This window comes from Thermobia domestica, chromosome 3 (assembly GCF_964235325.1).
Source record: "Thermobia domestica chromosome 3, izTheDome1.hap1.1, whole genome shotgun sequence".
In the NCBI taxonomy this organism is placed as follows: Eukaryota; Metazoa; Arthropoda; class Insecta; order Zygentoma; family Lepismatidae; genus Thermobia; species Thermobia domestica.
In genome coordinates, this window is record NC_137456.1 from 304,348,910 (window position 1) to 304,365,476 (window position 16,567).

Here is a 16,567-nt window from a genome sequence, read left to right on the forward strand (position 1 = left end):
ATATAAGCAATTTAGTTTGGTAAAAGGTAGTATTTGCGCTTGACCACCCACATTAGAAAAATAAATCGTAAGTTTTAAATTAGTATAGGTACTGAATATTAATAAAGTGCTGCACTGTTGCACCTCTAATGCATAAGGATGATGAGAAGACAAAAACTGATAAATAAAGAGCAACTACCCTGAGAAACACATATGCTCATACAACGCTAGTCCTTCGTAGCGTCCTTTAATAATAAAAAGCAAAATAAATGATGACCTGCATGGTATATCTGTAACAAAACATAAACGCAATTGGACGAAATTCTACTGCAGTTAGGTTATATTTTAGGAAACACGTACTATAGGAAATCCAAATGAAAAGTTCTTAATTTTGGATCATTTCCATAGTACGATCTATAGTATCTTTGTACCTACTAATAGACAGCTTTAACAGTTCCGTAATTTCTACCTTCGTAATCTTACTGTGTTCCCGTACGTTAATCACTGTACTATTTCCATTTCCTGACGAGCAAAGTAGGTGCTGACTCTTCGAATTCCATTGAATTAATATTTGGTATGAGAAAACGTAAGTTGTTTCTTTCATTTCTTACCTAACATCAAACTCAACTGTCTATACGTGCTCTATAATATAGATATTGGTCTATCCAAGGAGAACACGGATCGTTGTACAGTCGATGTGGTCTGAATGACTCAACATTGACCTGCAAAGTGACAATGTTTCGCCGGTCAGAAAGGGAATTGAGTAGCGTAGTCAATTAATATTAAAAACCTCATAATGTTTGACTTATAAATCTTACCAAACAAGTTTATGTTCTATAATAAACGGAACATGGTAGCTCAGTGTTAAAGCGTCCACCTTTTGTGCACGGGGTCATTGGTTCAATCCGAGCTCGCGCCAATGGCCTTTGTGGTGGGTTTTCCGAGCTTCTCCCGTTTCCTCTAACTTTCTTAATTTCATTTATTATCCTCACCACTATAGACTTAATATTAAGGCTTCTCTTACTCGATACATAGTGGCAGACTTGATGATTCTCCATAAAATTACCAATGGGAAAATTAACTCCGAATTATTGGTTTCTGTTCTCAATTTTCGTGTATCTTCTCGCCTAAGTGCACTCATATACTATCAATTATACAACGTTCTTTATACTTCAGGCTGGCATCATTATATAACAGTTTATCGTCAGATATTGATTTTTTGACTCTGAAAATTATTTTACAAACAAATTTAAGTCTCTGTAAATGTAGTACATATCATATATGTATATATATATATTTCCTTGCAAAATGGACATAGATCTGTATCTGAAACATTTATAAATAAATACTCTCAGTCCGTAATCGTGCGACGATCAACTAAAAATAAATAAATAAAAGCAACAACAAATACATTCAACTGTCGACACATCCCCTTCTCGAAGTACGCCCGCGTCCCCTACACATTTTTTTTTTTTTTTTTTTTTTTTTAAAGCAATGAAGATTTTAGTTTAGATAAATGTTTATAATATAACTGAAATATAAGTTAGCGTACCTTCAACTGTAGACACCTCTCCTTCTCCAAGTACGCCTGTGTTACCTATCCATTCTTCAGGAATGTTAGGAAATGACGGTTTCTGTTTAGGTAAATGCTTGTAACACAGCTAAAATATAAAACGAATATTTCATATCAAACACATTGCTAATAGTAAAAGGGAAACGAAAAAAGAATGTAAATAAATAAAACAAAATATTCAGTTTAACATTCCACTTTTAGACTTGGATGGATGGAACTATACTGAAGAGTCCCGAGAAAATCCGCAGACAAGAATGTAGTCTATATGTGTTGCATATGTGAACTTACGTATATTCAATTTTATAAATTTGTAAGATTAGTTGTAAAAGTATTAGTTAGTATCTAAAGAAAAAAAAAACAGCGAAACTTCACTTCCTAGGAAGACAGAGATTTGAAACAGACAAGAATGAACGTATTGAAATAGGAAAGGAAAACAGGAAAACACAGGTGAAAACGTAAATTGATTGTGTATATGGGCCGATATTAGATTAGGGGAAAAAATGACGTGTCATGTCTTCCAAAAAAAAAAAAAAAAAAAATTAATTTCTTCAAGCAGAAATACATCAGAGAGTAGTATATACTTTTACGATACCTGTTAGTATATGACAGATCTGGAACATGATGTATTTCAGAGAAATCGTTCATTTTTCATAAGTAGTTACAAATTTTTGTCATTACCGTCACATTTACATATATCTTCACAATAATTGGCGTATTGCAATTTTCTTTCATTTCTTATGCTTGTTAAATCTGTCGTAATATATTGAACAATAATATAAGCAATTTTAGTGAAAAACAAACTAAAAATACTAATTTAATACTGGTAACTGTACAAGTACTGTACTCAAACATAAAGTAACACCAAAATATGTATATATCATACAATTAAGTAAAAATTTAATATAATTATTGCGTAATACCAAAAATATGCGCTAATCGTATACATTTGGAATCTTGCTGTACTTGATATCTGTTTACTTTACCTATTAACTACAAATTATTGGACTGTTGCGGAAATGATATCACTGTAATGGTGATGACAGAATGTTGCGGTAGTGACAATATGTTATACGGTGATGGCAAACACAAATAACTGACAATCCAACACTTCATGTACACTACAAATTGTAATGCTCACAAAAGCCTTTCCACAGAATTGGATCAATTTGAACATGCCGTCCTCTTATCCTGCTTACATGCTGAGGTTCAGGTATGTTGAAAGTTACAATATCATCTCTTCCATACCACAAAATATCTGGTTTGGGAGGCCAAAATAATCTATTATTGCCAACAGACTTCATGCACTGAACTTCGTAATTATATCCTCCATCATCAACGTTTTTTACTATGCCTGGATATAATTTGTCCATGTACATGACTATGCACCAAGAGCCAGTAAGTGTTGAGCTTGAATTGTTCTCAACACTAGGTGTAGTCTCTTCCATTATCGGTATTTGTTCCCTCTCAATCTCAAAATCCGCTGAACTTAGTTCAAAATAATCGCAATCATATGGTCTCTTGCAAAAGCAAGAAAGAATTTTAGTTTTGAGCCTTTCTTATTGCTGTACACTTGATGCACTTTTAAGAAGTTGGGTACCTTTGTTAAGTTGTTTGGCACCTGAGAATCAATAACAGAAATTTCGGAGAGTTGAACGTAGAAGATCTTTACTTTAGAATACTTGGTCGTACTAAGTCTCTCGAATATAGTTTTGGCATCAGGTATATCAACTCCGTGGGCTACTAATTCATCTGCTTGTATCTTGACTGCAGTACCTACACCATCAGCAACGCTTTTACCATGATTTGACACACTGAAAGTTCCACGTTATGTGCTGAAACTTGTATTTATCAAACAATTTTGTGGAGAAAAGAAACAAATTTTTCCTCGATCGATATTGGCTGGTTGGTCCATCACTTACAATGTGAAGTTGACTTATACTGTGCATATTTGTAATGTAAGATAAAACGGGATCCAAATGAGCCCATATCGCAGACGGATCACGTCTAGTAAAATCTGATATAGTACAAAAAGAGAGTGTGTGAGTGAGTGGGATTTTCCACGACAATATCAAGTTTATTGTCTTTGCATTGAATAATTCTTGATAGCAACACGATTTACTTTTAACATCACAGCACAAACTATGACAAAGGACATTAAGGCCACTAGAAAGTATGACACCACAATTTTTCAGTCCTTCTGCCTTAAATTTCAAATTTGCATGCATTTTACACATACAAGTTTCACGTGATCCTACTCTTGGGTCTATTATATAAAATGGCCTCAAACTGCAAAAGGAACTGTAACTGATACTAATGTCTGGATGCTGCTGCAAAAATTTTGTGTGAAGAGACTTCATGCTATCTAACAACACGCAAGCTTGTCTTTTGTCTTTCTTAAACGTTCGTGTGTCTCTTTTGCCTGGTAACTGTCGACTATTTAAATCTTCTGTTAAGAAATCAATAACATAACGTTTTGCTGTGTCGGATATCGCATCCTTCCGCTTAGAACGTTCATAAACTAACTTAAATTTATTGTTCAATGATGTTTGAGTTTCCATGATACATGAAGAAGTATACACGCCTCAGATTGCAGCCGATATTTCTTCAAAAGAGATGTAACAATCTTACGAAATATTTGCTTGTCACTTTCGCAACGTAGATTACAACACTTCTTACGCAAACATGATAATAGCACATTAGTAAATAGTAACCTTTTTCTTATTACACTGTGTTTTGAAGACAAGATGTTTCTAGTTTCTTTCCTAGGTGTAAGCTCTGACAATTTTTCATTTTTTTTTTTTTTTTTTTTTTTTTCATTATAGCTCGTTCATACAGTTTCTTGTACCTTTCAGCTTTTCTCTTCTGCGCCTTTAGTTTTTTCTCCAACTCTTTAATTCTTCTATATGAAGCGGATCTGACTCTTCTCACATGTCTTCCGCGTCTTCTCTGGGAACATTCGACGCTGGAAGGAAAAAACAAAATTGCAGTTATAATCTAAATAAAGTAGAACAAATTAATTTCTGACCACTTTTACCTTAAATTATACTTTTCTATCATCAGTTTTTTCTTTTTCAAAGATGAGAATTAGTGAACTATAAGAATATTACGTGTCTTCCTGGGGCTATTACATACTTATTGTAAGTTTTGAGTTAACCTGTTTCAATGGTCTATGAATATTCTGAACAATTCAAAGATAATAATCTACTAACTGTCATTATCTTATCAAGCATCTGATCATCTACTTTATTTTCGTGATGGGTGACGGTGAAGACATAATTTTTCGGGTACTCACTACCCTGGAACTTGTTCTCAGCAGAAGGCTTATGATAGAATGCCCCTTCCATTAGTTACCTTATCTAAAGGCGCATATAATCTCAGTGTTGGTCCCCCATGCCCTGTTTTTTCTGCCCTTCCAAAAGAAAACGACCGAAATCACTAAACGACAACAGAACAAGGAAAGCTAAACGGTAGTAGGCATATGCTAGGTTATTATCTGTACTTTTTCTACAATAGGCTATGTAACTTACGTTCGTTCTGATGATGGCGGAGATGCTGATGGAGTTTCTCTGATAATATTTGATAAACGTTTGTGTATGCTCCTTTCCCTTCTTTGGTTTTCTCTCCACTGTTTTCGTTGTCTTCTTTGCTCTCTTGGGCTTCTCTCATTTACAGTCTTTAGCTTCCCCTTTTTGACCCTTTCTCTGTATCTTTCACTTTCCTTCTCCAAGTAATTTTGCCATTTTATTAGACCTTCCTTCAATTTTGCTCTATAACGAGCAGTCCGCTCTTTAACAGTCAATGCTTGACGTGGTATAGTACAGCAAGTCTGTAAGAAATCATCAATACACTTTAAGAAATTATCACGAAATTAGTGAATAATCTTACATAAGAAAATTAATTAGAACTAAACCGCAAAATTCTAATTACAAAAAAAAAAAAAAAAAAAAAAAAAAAAATACTTTTTAAACCTACCACCTAATAGGAATGAAACGTTCCAAATCTAACATTACTTTGTGATAGCACAAGATGGAGCTAAGTGGGGCTTAAGTCCCGAAGAAAGTGTTAAAAACACAAGTTGCCCAATAGATAAAATAATTGAGACAATATTTTTAATGGTTTCTTGTTGACATATTACAGATGTCAGGTTCCTTACTTTCGAAACAAATGTTTATACTGTAGTTTCCCCATTGTCTATTTTAGTCTGGTACCGTCACTGCATTTGTGTTTGTACTGTAGTTTTCCCATCGCCTATTTTAGTCTGGAACCGTCACTGCATCTACGAAGTTATTGTCAAATTCCTGAGCAATTCCAGCATTATTTATATTACTATATTAATTTCTAACAACTGTCAGAGGACCTTTAAATTTTAGGGGTTAATTAACCGTAATTAATTGAAAGTCTCCGTAATTGACAGTCTAAATAGCATAAATCGTAGTACTTTGCTTCTATCTAGTATAAAGATATGATCTGCATAATTTGTACTATTTTATTAAGAAAAAACACACTAGAAACAATTATGCTATGCAGCAAAAACACGGTTACATATTGAATAGTCATTACCACACTTCTATGTCATTACCACAACAAAAATGTTGGTTGCGGTAATGACAAAACGGCAATAGATTTCTATTGTCATCATTCACTGTTAAATGGCGGCAATGAGGTAAGCTGGAAAAATATAATAAATTACAGCACAATGTAACTTCGTAAACAGGTTTATGATTACAAAAATCCTAACAAAACACACGTTGTGGTAATGACGTTGAATAAAAATACTCACCCAAACATAGAACTGAAGCACAATAAATCTTCAGTAATACACATTACATGTGAACTGTCGCGTACATTATACACAACTATGACGTCAAATCGTTCTTCACTTGTTATTTCTTCAATGTTGCCAGTTCGAAATTGCTGAATAATTCAATTATCAAGTTTCTGCGGTAATGACGTACTAAGCTGGGGACTGTTTTATAAACAATAAAATAGATAGAATTAAAGGTGGAATATTTTACTTATCGGAGTAAACAGAAACAATGTATATTCTCTTGAATGTGTCGATTATTTAAAAAAAAATACGATATTAGAAAGTGACACAAACTGTTACGTATTGTAAAAGCCTGTTAGTGAGGACATGTTGCGGTAATGACATTTACGTCAAAACTTTGTTTTTAAAAAATACAAAGAATAGGTGTTAGTGTAAAAATAATATTGTTACACTCGTAAAAGTTCATGAAGAATATTAGGAAGACAAACATTGCTTGTATTTGTTCAAAATACAATGAAAGCTCAATGGGACACGTTTTTAACCCTAATCAAATATTCACGCATATAAACTGTCTTTAAATAAACATTGGTCATTCTGGTGATTCGGGTCTCTTTGGACACACTAGTCCCTTTGGTTTCACCGAATCAATTGGTCTTGACAACCATTCAGTATAAAAGACGCTGAACAGACCTACAGGTTGGAAGTGAGCATAATGGTTATCAAATATCAAGGAACAGCATCCTTTATCCTGTACGTGTAAACCTTTTATATTGTTATGTTAAAACGTGTAACAAGAAGTTCAGAAAATGCGGAGGTCTTCCGCCGACAGTTTCATACTCTTTAATTAAATTTAGTTTTCATAAAGCTTCATCATGTTGTATTTCGTGTTATTTATGTACATTAATATTTATACAAAACGTATAACTCTTAATTATTTCTTTGTGCAAGCTAGATTTCAGATGCATCAATGTTCACTGAAATTATCTACACTACCGATAACACTGGATTGTAAATCTTTAATTACAGATCAATCAAGACGTAACTCTCTTTCATCATTTATTATTTTATTTAAGGGCATACACGACGTTCAAAATTTTCTTAAAATAATGGGAAAATATTTCTGATTTTTATTGGAAGACTGATAATGATGATATTTATATCGTTTCTAAATATTTTTTCCGAAGATTAATTAATTAGTTATGAAATAATTAACAATTAATTAACGATAAGCTATTCCTACTTTTCCACTAAATTAATAAAGCAAGAACAGTGAAACTAAAACATATTACTCCCTACACTTTCTCTAAGAGATCTAATAACTTTACAAAGTTTTGTTCTTGTTTACTTAACTTTTATGTGACTTTCTTTGAAGAAGTGCGCAATTCAATTACAACAATTCTCGGCAAAACAACGCGCTGCAAAGTAACACTCTTTTTTCACTTTCCGTTACACTAAGATAGTGAATATGTTTATGAATTAATATATATAGTTCTATAGCCTGAGTGTTGTCCTTTCTTTTGCAATAATTATTTACTTTTAAAATTGTACGTATTTCGAGAAAAGTAGGAATTTATTACAACATTCGATAATTTTGAATTTCCCGTCGTACGGTGGCGCCGCCATGTGAACTGTAGCCATACTTCGTCCATAAGCGTAGAAATCAGTGTTACTAACCACTTGCTGCTCTTTTGTATTGTGAAGGTGGTGCGTGATTTTCTATCCGTGATAATGGCTAGAAAGAAACGACTACTGTCAAAAACGAGAAAAAGAAATAAGCAATTTAAAGCACGTCGTCTAGCGTGGAAACTACGAAAACTTGAATGTGATAATGTACCGGTAAATGCCGTTACAGAGAATTTGGAAGATACTCCACTACAGGGAGACAATAGCCTTCGGACAGACCAAGACATCGGTGAAGAATCTACGAGCTCTTCTAGAAGTTTTCAGCAGGAAGATAGTTTTAATATGAGGTAAGGATGTTTACTTAATAGTTTATATATTTTCTACACAAAAAAGCAGATTAGAATTATGTTTCTTTCAAAACTAATAATAATAATAATAATAATAATAATAATAATAATAATAATAATAATAATAATAATAATAATAATAATAATAATAATAATAATAATAATAATATGCTTATTACATTACTGAGAACAGCTATGTAGTAAAATTACAGCACTACGTTTTACATATCGTATGTAGACAGTGGTGTGTTCACACCGGACTCAGATATCTGTTTGAGAACTATATCCTGTCAAGAAAGTAACTTTGTATATGAACAAGTTAAATGTTCATACAAAGACTGTCACAGAATACTTTTGTACGTACAAAGGAGTTATTACGTAATCAGATTAGGAGAGAGGGCGGGTCTGCAATATGATTATTTTTTGTTACAAGGGGAGGGGGGCAACGACTCCCGAAGAAAATTTTCTGGGGGGGGCGTATAGTTGGAGCTGGTGGAATGGGGAAAAATGCAACCCCGGGTCGCAATGCTGGGTCTATACATTATACATTTTCGTGAGTCAAGGGAGGACCGTGCCCCCGTCCCCCCTTAGGGCGCCCATGGAGGGAAGGTATAAGAGCAGATTAAGTAATAAAAATAAATCATTTTAAAATTTAAATTTCGGATTGTGATTATTAATTTATAGACATTTCATTTTGTGTCTTTATGATAAAATTGGGAAAGTTTCTTATTCTCATATTGAGTTCTTTTTCCTCCACAGTACCGAAATCGAACCATTCTATGTTATCGAGCCTGAAACGGAAGTCACCAAGAAATCTGAGTTAAGTGGCCGCAGAATTGTTGATTTGGGACACGTCCTTCGGTGGTCGATGACATTACAAGATAAACACCGTGAAGTCTGCACTTTAGGGAAATTGCGGTATCACAAAGAAAGACGTGTTGGTCTCCGTAGTTATATCAATTTCAAGTGCAGGGTATGCAACAGAGAAATAGTCATTCAACTGAAGAAACTCCCAGGTCAAAAGTTATGACAATAAATGAAAGTGCAGTTTGGGGTACTCTAACAATTGGAAGTGGTTATTCCCATCTTCAGGAGCTACTCAGTGTAATGAACATTCCATGCATGAGTAATGATCTGTTTAGTAAAACTGAACAGCACCTAGAAACGGTAAGTAATACATTTGTTTGATATGCAATAAGAATAGGCTTACAATTTCCCTCTAACAATAACTCATTCTGGAGAAAACTAGAATACTTCCTTAAACTTTATTTTGGGCCTACAACATTGTAAATTTGAACATTCAAAATTTATTATAATTACTACGTTTGCAATTGTCTTTATAGATCTGTATTACTTACATTTCTTAAATTATAATGGAAAACTGGAATTGTAGTTCCAAAGTTTAAATTATTTTTCTATTTATTTATTTATTTATTTATTTGTATTTATTTATATGTAGTTGATTTTACATTTTCAGTAAAGACACCAAAATTGCTTCAACGCATTTTGGATTTATGTCACAAACCTTTCGACTAAGTTTGTGCTAGGAAGTCATCCTTATTTTTCTATTTCTAATTGTCTGCAGGTTTGGGCTGATAGTCTATGGTCTCAAATGAAACAAAATGGAGAAAAAGAAAGACAAATTGCAATCGAGAAGGGACATGTTGACCCCGATGGTGTTCCATACATAACAGTGTACGTTGATGGTGGCTGGAGTGAAAGGAGTTATGGTCATGGGCATAATGCAGTTTCTGGAGTCAGTGGCGGCGGTTGGACGTTAAAAGTGGGGGGGCAAGACATGATCTTAACAATTGTATATCAATGTTAGATTTCCTGGTTGTTTCTAACACTGTTTGATGAAAGGTTGTATAACTAATAGGACACTATCTTTTTTCACTTAAAATGCTGAATATCGTATTTCTATTTTATTAAGTAAATTCATGAGAGCAATACAGGTAGGTAGTAGCTCTTTATAGTCTTAAACAACGAAAGTGTAAGAAGAGATTTGAGTTCTTGCTCATGAACATCTTAAAATTCTGTCTGGAAAATTGTGCGATCAGATTATTTAATAAATTTGCAAAACAAATAAATAGAAGGTATAATATTAATCATAGTAATGAATAATGACGCTTTGTTTTACAGAAGTTATATTGAAACTGAGAATTAATGAACAACTTATACTTTTAATTCCACACATGCCATTAAATCAATGTTTTTACTCTTAAAAAATGAAATACAATAAGTACTGCAAGCATATGCTATGACATTTAAAGAAATATGCAATTGCAATATTACTTGCTTTGAATTGCAATTAAAACGCAATTCCTGTAGCTTTCTTAACTCCATGGGAAGACAAATATCCAATACGTATTCACGCAACGGCAAATATCTTATGGCACCATATTTTTCTATGGAACAGTAATACATACGAAACCTTTACTAGGGTGTCCACATTCTGGAAAATAAGTGAAAGTCAGGGAGAGGTAAGGGAATGTATCAAGTTAAGTCAGGGAAATGGCAGATTGATCAGGGAAAGTCAGGGAAAATCGATTTAGGTCCATTGTTCAATTACTGAATTTATGAAATAGGGTTGATTTCTTTCCTGTTACTGGATGTAAAATGTAGTGTTCTCAATAATGATATTGAAGGCGGTAGTATTCTCTGATATGCGGGTTTCTTTCTTTTTTCTGTATTTTTAACTTATTCAGGGGTCAGGGAAATCTGGAACTTTCGTCATGGAAAGTAAGGGAAAAGTCAGAGATCTTTTCTCCAAATTGTGTGGACATCCTGTTTACATTTCCAAATGAAATTATATAAATTAGGACGTCACTTCAAACAAGTGGGGGGGCAGCTGCCCCCTCGTGCCTCCCTAATCGCCGCCCATGTCTGGAGTGGTAAGTTGTTCTACCATTAACTTACAAGGCAGGGTACCCAGTAGGGATGCGCACGAGGCGAGTCGAGACAGAATTTTCCTGACAAAATTCGAGTCGAGACACAGCTCTTCCAATAGAGAAGAATACATTTTTCGAGTCGAGACATCACTTTTACAGCACATTTTCGTTACGAGACAGCATCAAATCTTGTCTCGTGCGCATCCCTAGTACACAGGTGTAACACACCGATTGTGATACACCGGGTAATGGAAACAAAAATTCATACCACAGTAGAACGTAATCGCAGGTGGTCCACATACGTAAGATAAACAGCAACATTAATATCATTACCACACATGAATATCAACATTACATCACTACGAAAATACGCGTACAACATAACAGTAGACTAATAGTAACAATTTTGTTTCTGTGTTACTACTGCCTACACACATTTTCGTTTCCAACATCCATCTCATCGTTGTTCTCATTACGCGATATATGCAACCCACCGAGCAGTGCTGTCTCGCTGGCTGTCTATATGAACGGCGTTTGCATCCTTCCTGCGTGTTATCCCATCTTTGGGCATTGAGATAAATCTGCGTCTCTTTCGCATACGGGCAACATGCACCCAAAGCAAAAACAGGTATTTTTGGTTTTCGTTTCTTCTTTTTTCCTGCTCCTTATCACCCTTTTCGCTCATTTCCGCAACACATTGTGACAATGTTGTACACGTGATTTGTCCATTTTCGGATGTTCTGCTCTCTTCTCATGGGTGCCTACTACCTCATTGAAATGCGTCGACTATGGGTAGTATTTCGTACATTTAAACTTTTCTGATATCTCTTCTCGTTCTCGCTATATTCCACATAATCTCATTTTGACCCCATTTTTATGTCCCCATTTGACACTTTCAATGTGCTTGTTGGCCGATATATATATATATATATATATATATATATATATATATATATATATATATACATATATATATATATATATATATATATAACAGGTGTCGCTTCTTTTTCGATGTTCTTTATGTCTGTGCAATCTTATCACAATCGGCGTCTTACACTAGTCTAAATTCTGTATTTTTCTAATTCCATTTATGCCATTGTTTATTATCGTGAGTTTCACAAAACTGGACAACAGTGGTTATTATCACTTCATATAGACTCTACATATCCTGTTTATTATGCAACTGACGCGAAGAGAGCCAGTGTGAGTTACCTGTAAGTAAGAATTTGTACTTCTGAAGACGTAATCCGAAACTACTTCCGGAGATGTAACTCCCACCCACCATGATTCGGAGCGATTTTTAAATTAGCAATAAATTATGTAACTCTGATTATTAACAAAAACGCTAGTAACTGGCGAAAATATGCAGTATTATAGTTTGATATTACAGCTTTATATGAGTACGAAGACAGAAATTATGATTCGTGCTACAAATATACGGTACTATCACCTTCTAGTGCGAAAATTCTTGTAATAGCATACTGGTATATTATAAGAATTATTATTGTTCCCACCATACTATGGTACCGTATGTATATAACAAGAACCATAATTTTCTTTCTCTTTGCTCATTAGAGCTGTAATATGGAACCATAATACCAAATATTTTCGCCATGCTGCTGTAAGTTGCAAAGTTAAGAATTATATGACTTTTATTACATACCAGTTTCGGACTAGTTTTCGTATCTTTCCTAATTCTTTTAATACCAATGTATCCATGTGAGGTCTATTAGAGAGAAGTCAATAATAATAATAATAATAATAATAATAATAATAATAATAATAATAATAATAATAATAATAATATAGGTATAAACATTTCATTGATATGGAGAAACAAGTGTTCGGCTGGTTTTTACGCAAATAAAAACAGCCTCACTCCAGTAACAGTTTTAGCTAAGGCTTTGCTCAATATACAGCACTCAACAAATAGGGACAGAAAACTCCTTTTCTGGCCTAGTCAGACACAAAGAAATTGTTTTCAAACCCGGAATAAATGCTTAGTGACGTCACAAACTATTACCTACTGAGGAGGCGTCCTTTCTCAACGAGGTGAAGAGGGGGAGAAGAGGGCGTCTTCTCTTTTGGGGTGGAAGGTGGCTGACCTCTTGACAAGCTATTCACTGACATTGTAACTTTCAAGGAAAGGTTTCTTTGTTGTGTATTTTTAGGAGATCCTCGCGAAACGATGAAGTCCAAACAGCTGCCACGAAGTAAATCTAAGAGCAGAGACCTGTTTTCTAGTTTCTGTCACAAACGCGGTCAGATAAATGATTCCATCATCTTCGGTATTACATTGAAAAGTAAAGTCTGAGCTACTTTCTCAGTGATGGGGTTACGCGGAAAGCTTTACTACCTACATGGGCTTTTGAGACACGGACATAATAATAATAATAATAATAATAATAATAATAATAATAATAATAATAATAATAATAATAATAATAATAATAATAAAATTTTCAAAGGAAAACATGATATCCAGTTTTGCAGAATAATTTCTGTAACTAATTTTTATTGTTTATTTATAAGGGACATTTTAGATTGTCCCTTCGCAATAGGAAGCTATGAAGGAAATAACTGAATATAAGTAACATTAGGAAGAAAGAAAACATCAATGTTTAACTGTTGTCAGTGTATTTGACAAAACAATGAAAAATGTATGTGACTGACTTCCTGTAGGCTAATTATACGGGACATCGATAAAACGGGCCAGTATTATATACATACTTACTTCATGCCAGACTCAGTGTGCGAGGACATTTTACAAAGTGCACATCCGAGAAAATTAACATGAGGAAATTCAAACTTATGGAAGCTATCTAATCCTGCACAGGAAGATTCCCCCCTCCTTCCTCCCTGATAATTCTCACACCGGTCGTACTATTTTAAGAAATACAACCTGACGAGAAACGTTCAAAATAGCGTCTGTTTTTAAAATTTTCTGAGAAATCCATCTGCTGTTGCAGTGTGCCAAAAGGTATATTTATTTCTCTTGGATATGTGTATTTTCTCAGGATTTTTTCCAAGTAGATACCACCTTCTTGAGAGGGTCGATATATATCTTTTTTTTTTTTTTTTTTTTTTTTTTTTTTTTTTTTTTTTTTTTTTTTTTTAGAACTAGATAACTGCCGTAATTTTTAACGGGTTAGAACCAAATTTGGCGTAAAATTTAGTTGCATACATCTCGCGTACGGAGGAAAACGAGTATATTAGAAATTCGCCAAAATGAGATAAATCGATGTTTGATATCTATAACTGGTTCCCTACTTTGGTCCAATTTTTGTAAGTTAATTCTAAACCTGAATTGAATAATCAAGTCTTGAAAATTATAGTATATGTGCTTCACTATATATCAGAGAGGGGAAAAAAGCATGTTCTGAAAAACGTACTGTTTTCTGACATACTGTTTTTCCTGCACACGCTACATATATCTTGGACAACGGGTGGAACTTTTTATAAATCGTAATTTTTACATTTTTTTAACCGACCGGAACCAAACTTGGCACAAAAGTGAGTATGTACAATATCTGAGTTAAATGTGAGAATCAGCATGATCCAACAAACCAAAATGACAGTCGTTTGGCATTTTAAAAGAATTATGTGTCTTCTGTAGCCCTGTGCTAAAAGGAGTATTATAACCAATAAAATGGTGAAATATGTTTCACATAATTTTAAAACAAGAAATATGTATATAGCCGCACACATTCTGTTCTTTATACTTTTTCTTCTTTTAGACATTTGTGTTAAATTGTAATGAAGAGTAATATTGTGCTTTATATATTGTAAAATATTTCCAATATAGGGTCTATAGGAAAACTAATTTTTATATTTCAGGCATGCGTTGTTGGACAAGCGACGAAGCAACTGTTATTTGTTGGAGTGAGGAACAAATATTGTTCAGTGTGCGCTTCAGCTGAATCTAAGAAAAAACAGCCAAGCAATCACAAATGCTACAAAAATTGGTCTTCATCTTCCTCGTCAATGGAAGCTGACATTATAGTTGAAGCTTTCCAAAGGAGCGAAGAAATGCATGGCGTTCGTTATAAGAAATGCATTGCGGATGGGAACTCAAGTGTTCATGCAAGAATTATTGAAAGAGTTCCGTACGGGCGCTATGTAACCAAAGTGGAGTGCGCCAATCATTGTGTCAGGATTCAATGTCCTTGAAAGTTGTTCGAGGATTTTCTCGAATCATTTGTTCCACAGCGGCAATGTTTTCATCTGACACAGCTGCTGCCGGACGTCCAGCTCTCTCTTCATCTTTAAACGATGTCCGGCCTCTTCTGAATTCACCAAACCACCGAAAAATTGTAGCACGGGAAGGAGCAAAGTCCCCAAATTCCCCCTGCAAGTGGTCAAGGCTTTGTGTCTCGTTCAAACCACTTTTGAAATCGTAAAGGATCATTGCCCGAAAATGTTCCATTTCGAGCTCCATTCTAGACAGCCGAATACTGCTCACATCAACAAACAAGTGAAGGCAATACGGCCACGTCGATAAGCGAGGCAAGTTGAAACTTGCTTCGCTTCTTCGCTCTGGATACCATTACCGAACGCAATTGTTGGAATTCAAATACTGTACCACAACAATGCGTATCTCAAAACTTTCGTAGTGACCCTCGTACAGTGTTGGGTAAGTTACTTGTAAAAATGTAACGCGTTACAAGTTACTTTACTTTCTCTTAAAATGTAACGCGTTAGTAACGCGTTACTTGCCTAAAAAAAGTAACTGTTACTTTACTTCGAAAGTAACGCGTTACTTTTAGGTCCGAAACTTTGAATATGTGAAAAAATCTTATTACTTCAGTTTTCCGTACTACTATTACTACCGCTATTATTATTATTATTATTATTATTATTATTATTATTATTATTATTAACAACACTGTGTATAAACATGAAAGATAGACGGTTTATATATGAATACTATAAAAGTAGTTGATTGCCAACCTCGGAAGTCGTGAAGTCTAGGAGTCAAGGACATTGTTCACGAGCTTCTGAATTTGGGTTGAGGGTCTAGGTTGAGTATTCGGGCTCGAGCCAAACATTGTTAAAAATTATATGACACTGGCCAAATATCTTCAAAACTGCTCGGCCCAGGTTTAGAATTGTCAACGACTCGAGCATATCGGCTCACAGCTCATTCACTATCGACCCAAACCGAGAAGTGAGCTGAGCCAACAGCTCACCCAATCAAGTCGGCTAGAGCCCTTCACTAAGTTGAGTCGAACCGAGCAGATGGCTCATCCCAACCAAGCCAGCTCAAGCCGATGGTTCACACCAAGCGAGCCGGCTCGAGCCATCGGCTCAGTTAAGCCGAGCCGAGCTAAGCTTGTTATAAGAAATCTCTTGTAGTCTCGCTATCGAGATGAGAGGAGATGCG

General features: G+C 34.6%; 2 protein-coding genes and 1 pseudogene across 4 annotated transcripts in view; 2 read left to right on the forward strand and 1 right to left on the reverse strand.

The window, feature by feature from the left end:
• The window catches only part of LOC145682272 (exocyst complex component 1-like), a 77,947-nt pseudogene that overhangs the window by 40,162 nt on the left and 21,218 nt on the right, over positions 1-16,567 (reverse strand). The window contains exon 4 of the transcript XR_014130888.1: positions 1,532-1,640. The product of XR_014130888.1 is annotated as an exocyst complex component 1-like (transcript). The remainder of the gene's footprint in view (positions 1-1,531; positions 1,641-16,567) is intronic.
• LOC145681333 (uncharacterized) lies at positions 8,027-9,241 on the forward strand. Its single transcript, XM_081752989.1, has 3 exons — positions 8,027-8,290; positions 9,050-9,185; positions 9,224-9,241. The coding sequence occupies exons 1-3, from the start codon at positions 8,049-8,051 to the stop codon at positions 9,239-9,241; spliced, it is 396 nt and encodes a 131-aa protein (XP_081609115.1). The 5' UTR covers positions 8,027-8,048.
• On the forward strand, positions 9,252-16,240 carry LOC145681113 (uncharacterized). Of its 2 annotated transcripts, none has more exons than XM_081752525.1 (2): positions 9,252-9,457; positions 15,022-16,240. In XM_081752525.1, the coding sequence occupies exons 1-2, from the start codon at positions 9,266-9,268 to the stop codon at positions 15,352-15,354; spliced, it is 525 nt and encodes a 174-aa protein (XP_081608651.1). In that variant the 5' UTR covers positions 9,252-9,265; the 3' UTR covers positions 15,355-16,240. The 2 variants fall into 2 exon arrangements, with proteins under 2 accessions (XP_081608651.1, XP_081608652.1); XM_081752526.1 differs by lacking the exon at positions 15,022-16,240 and adding an exon at positions 9,876-11,629.

Coding starts and splice junctions, on each gene's coding strand:
- LOC145681333 (XM_081752989.1), top strand. CDS start 8,049: ATGGCTAGAAAGAAACGACTACTGTCAAAAACGAGAAAAAGAAATAAG. Junction 8,291..9,049: donor GAAGATAGTTTTAATATGAG/GTAAGGATGTTT, acceptor TTTCCTCCACAG/TACCGAAATCGAACCATTCT.
- LOC145681113 (XM_081752525.1), top strand. CDS start 9,266: ATGCAACAGAGAAATAGTCATTCAACTGAAGAAACTCCCAGGTCAAAA. Junction 9,458..15,021: donor CTGAACAGCACCTAGAAACG/GTAAGTAATACA, acceptor TTTATATTTCAG/GCATGCGTTGTTGGACAAGC.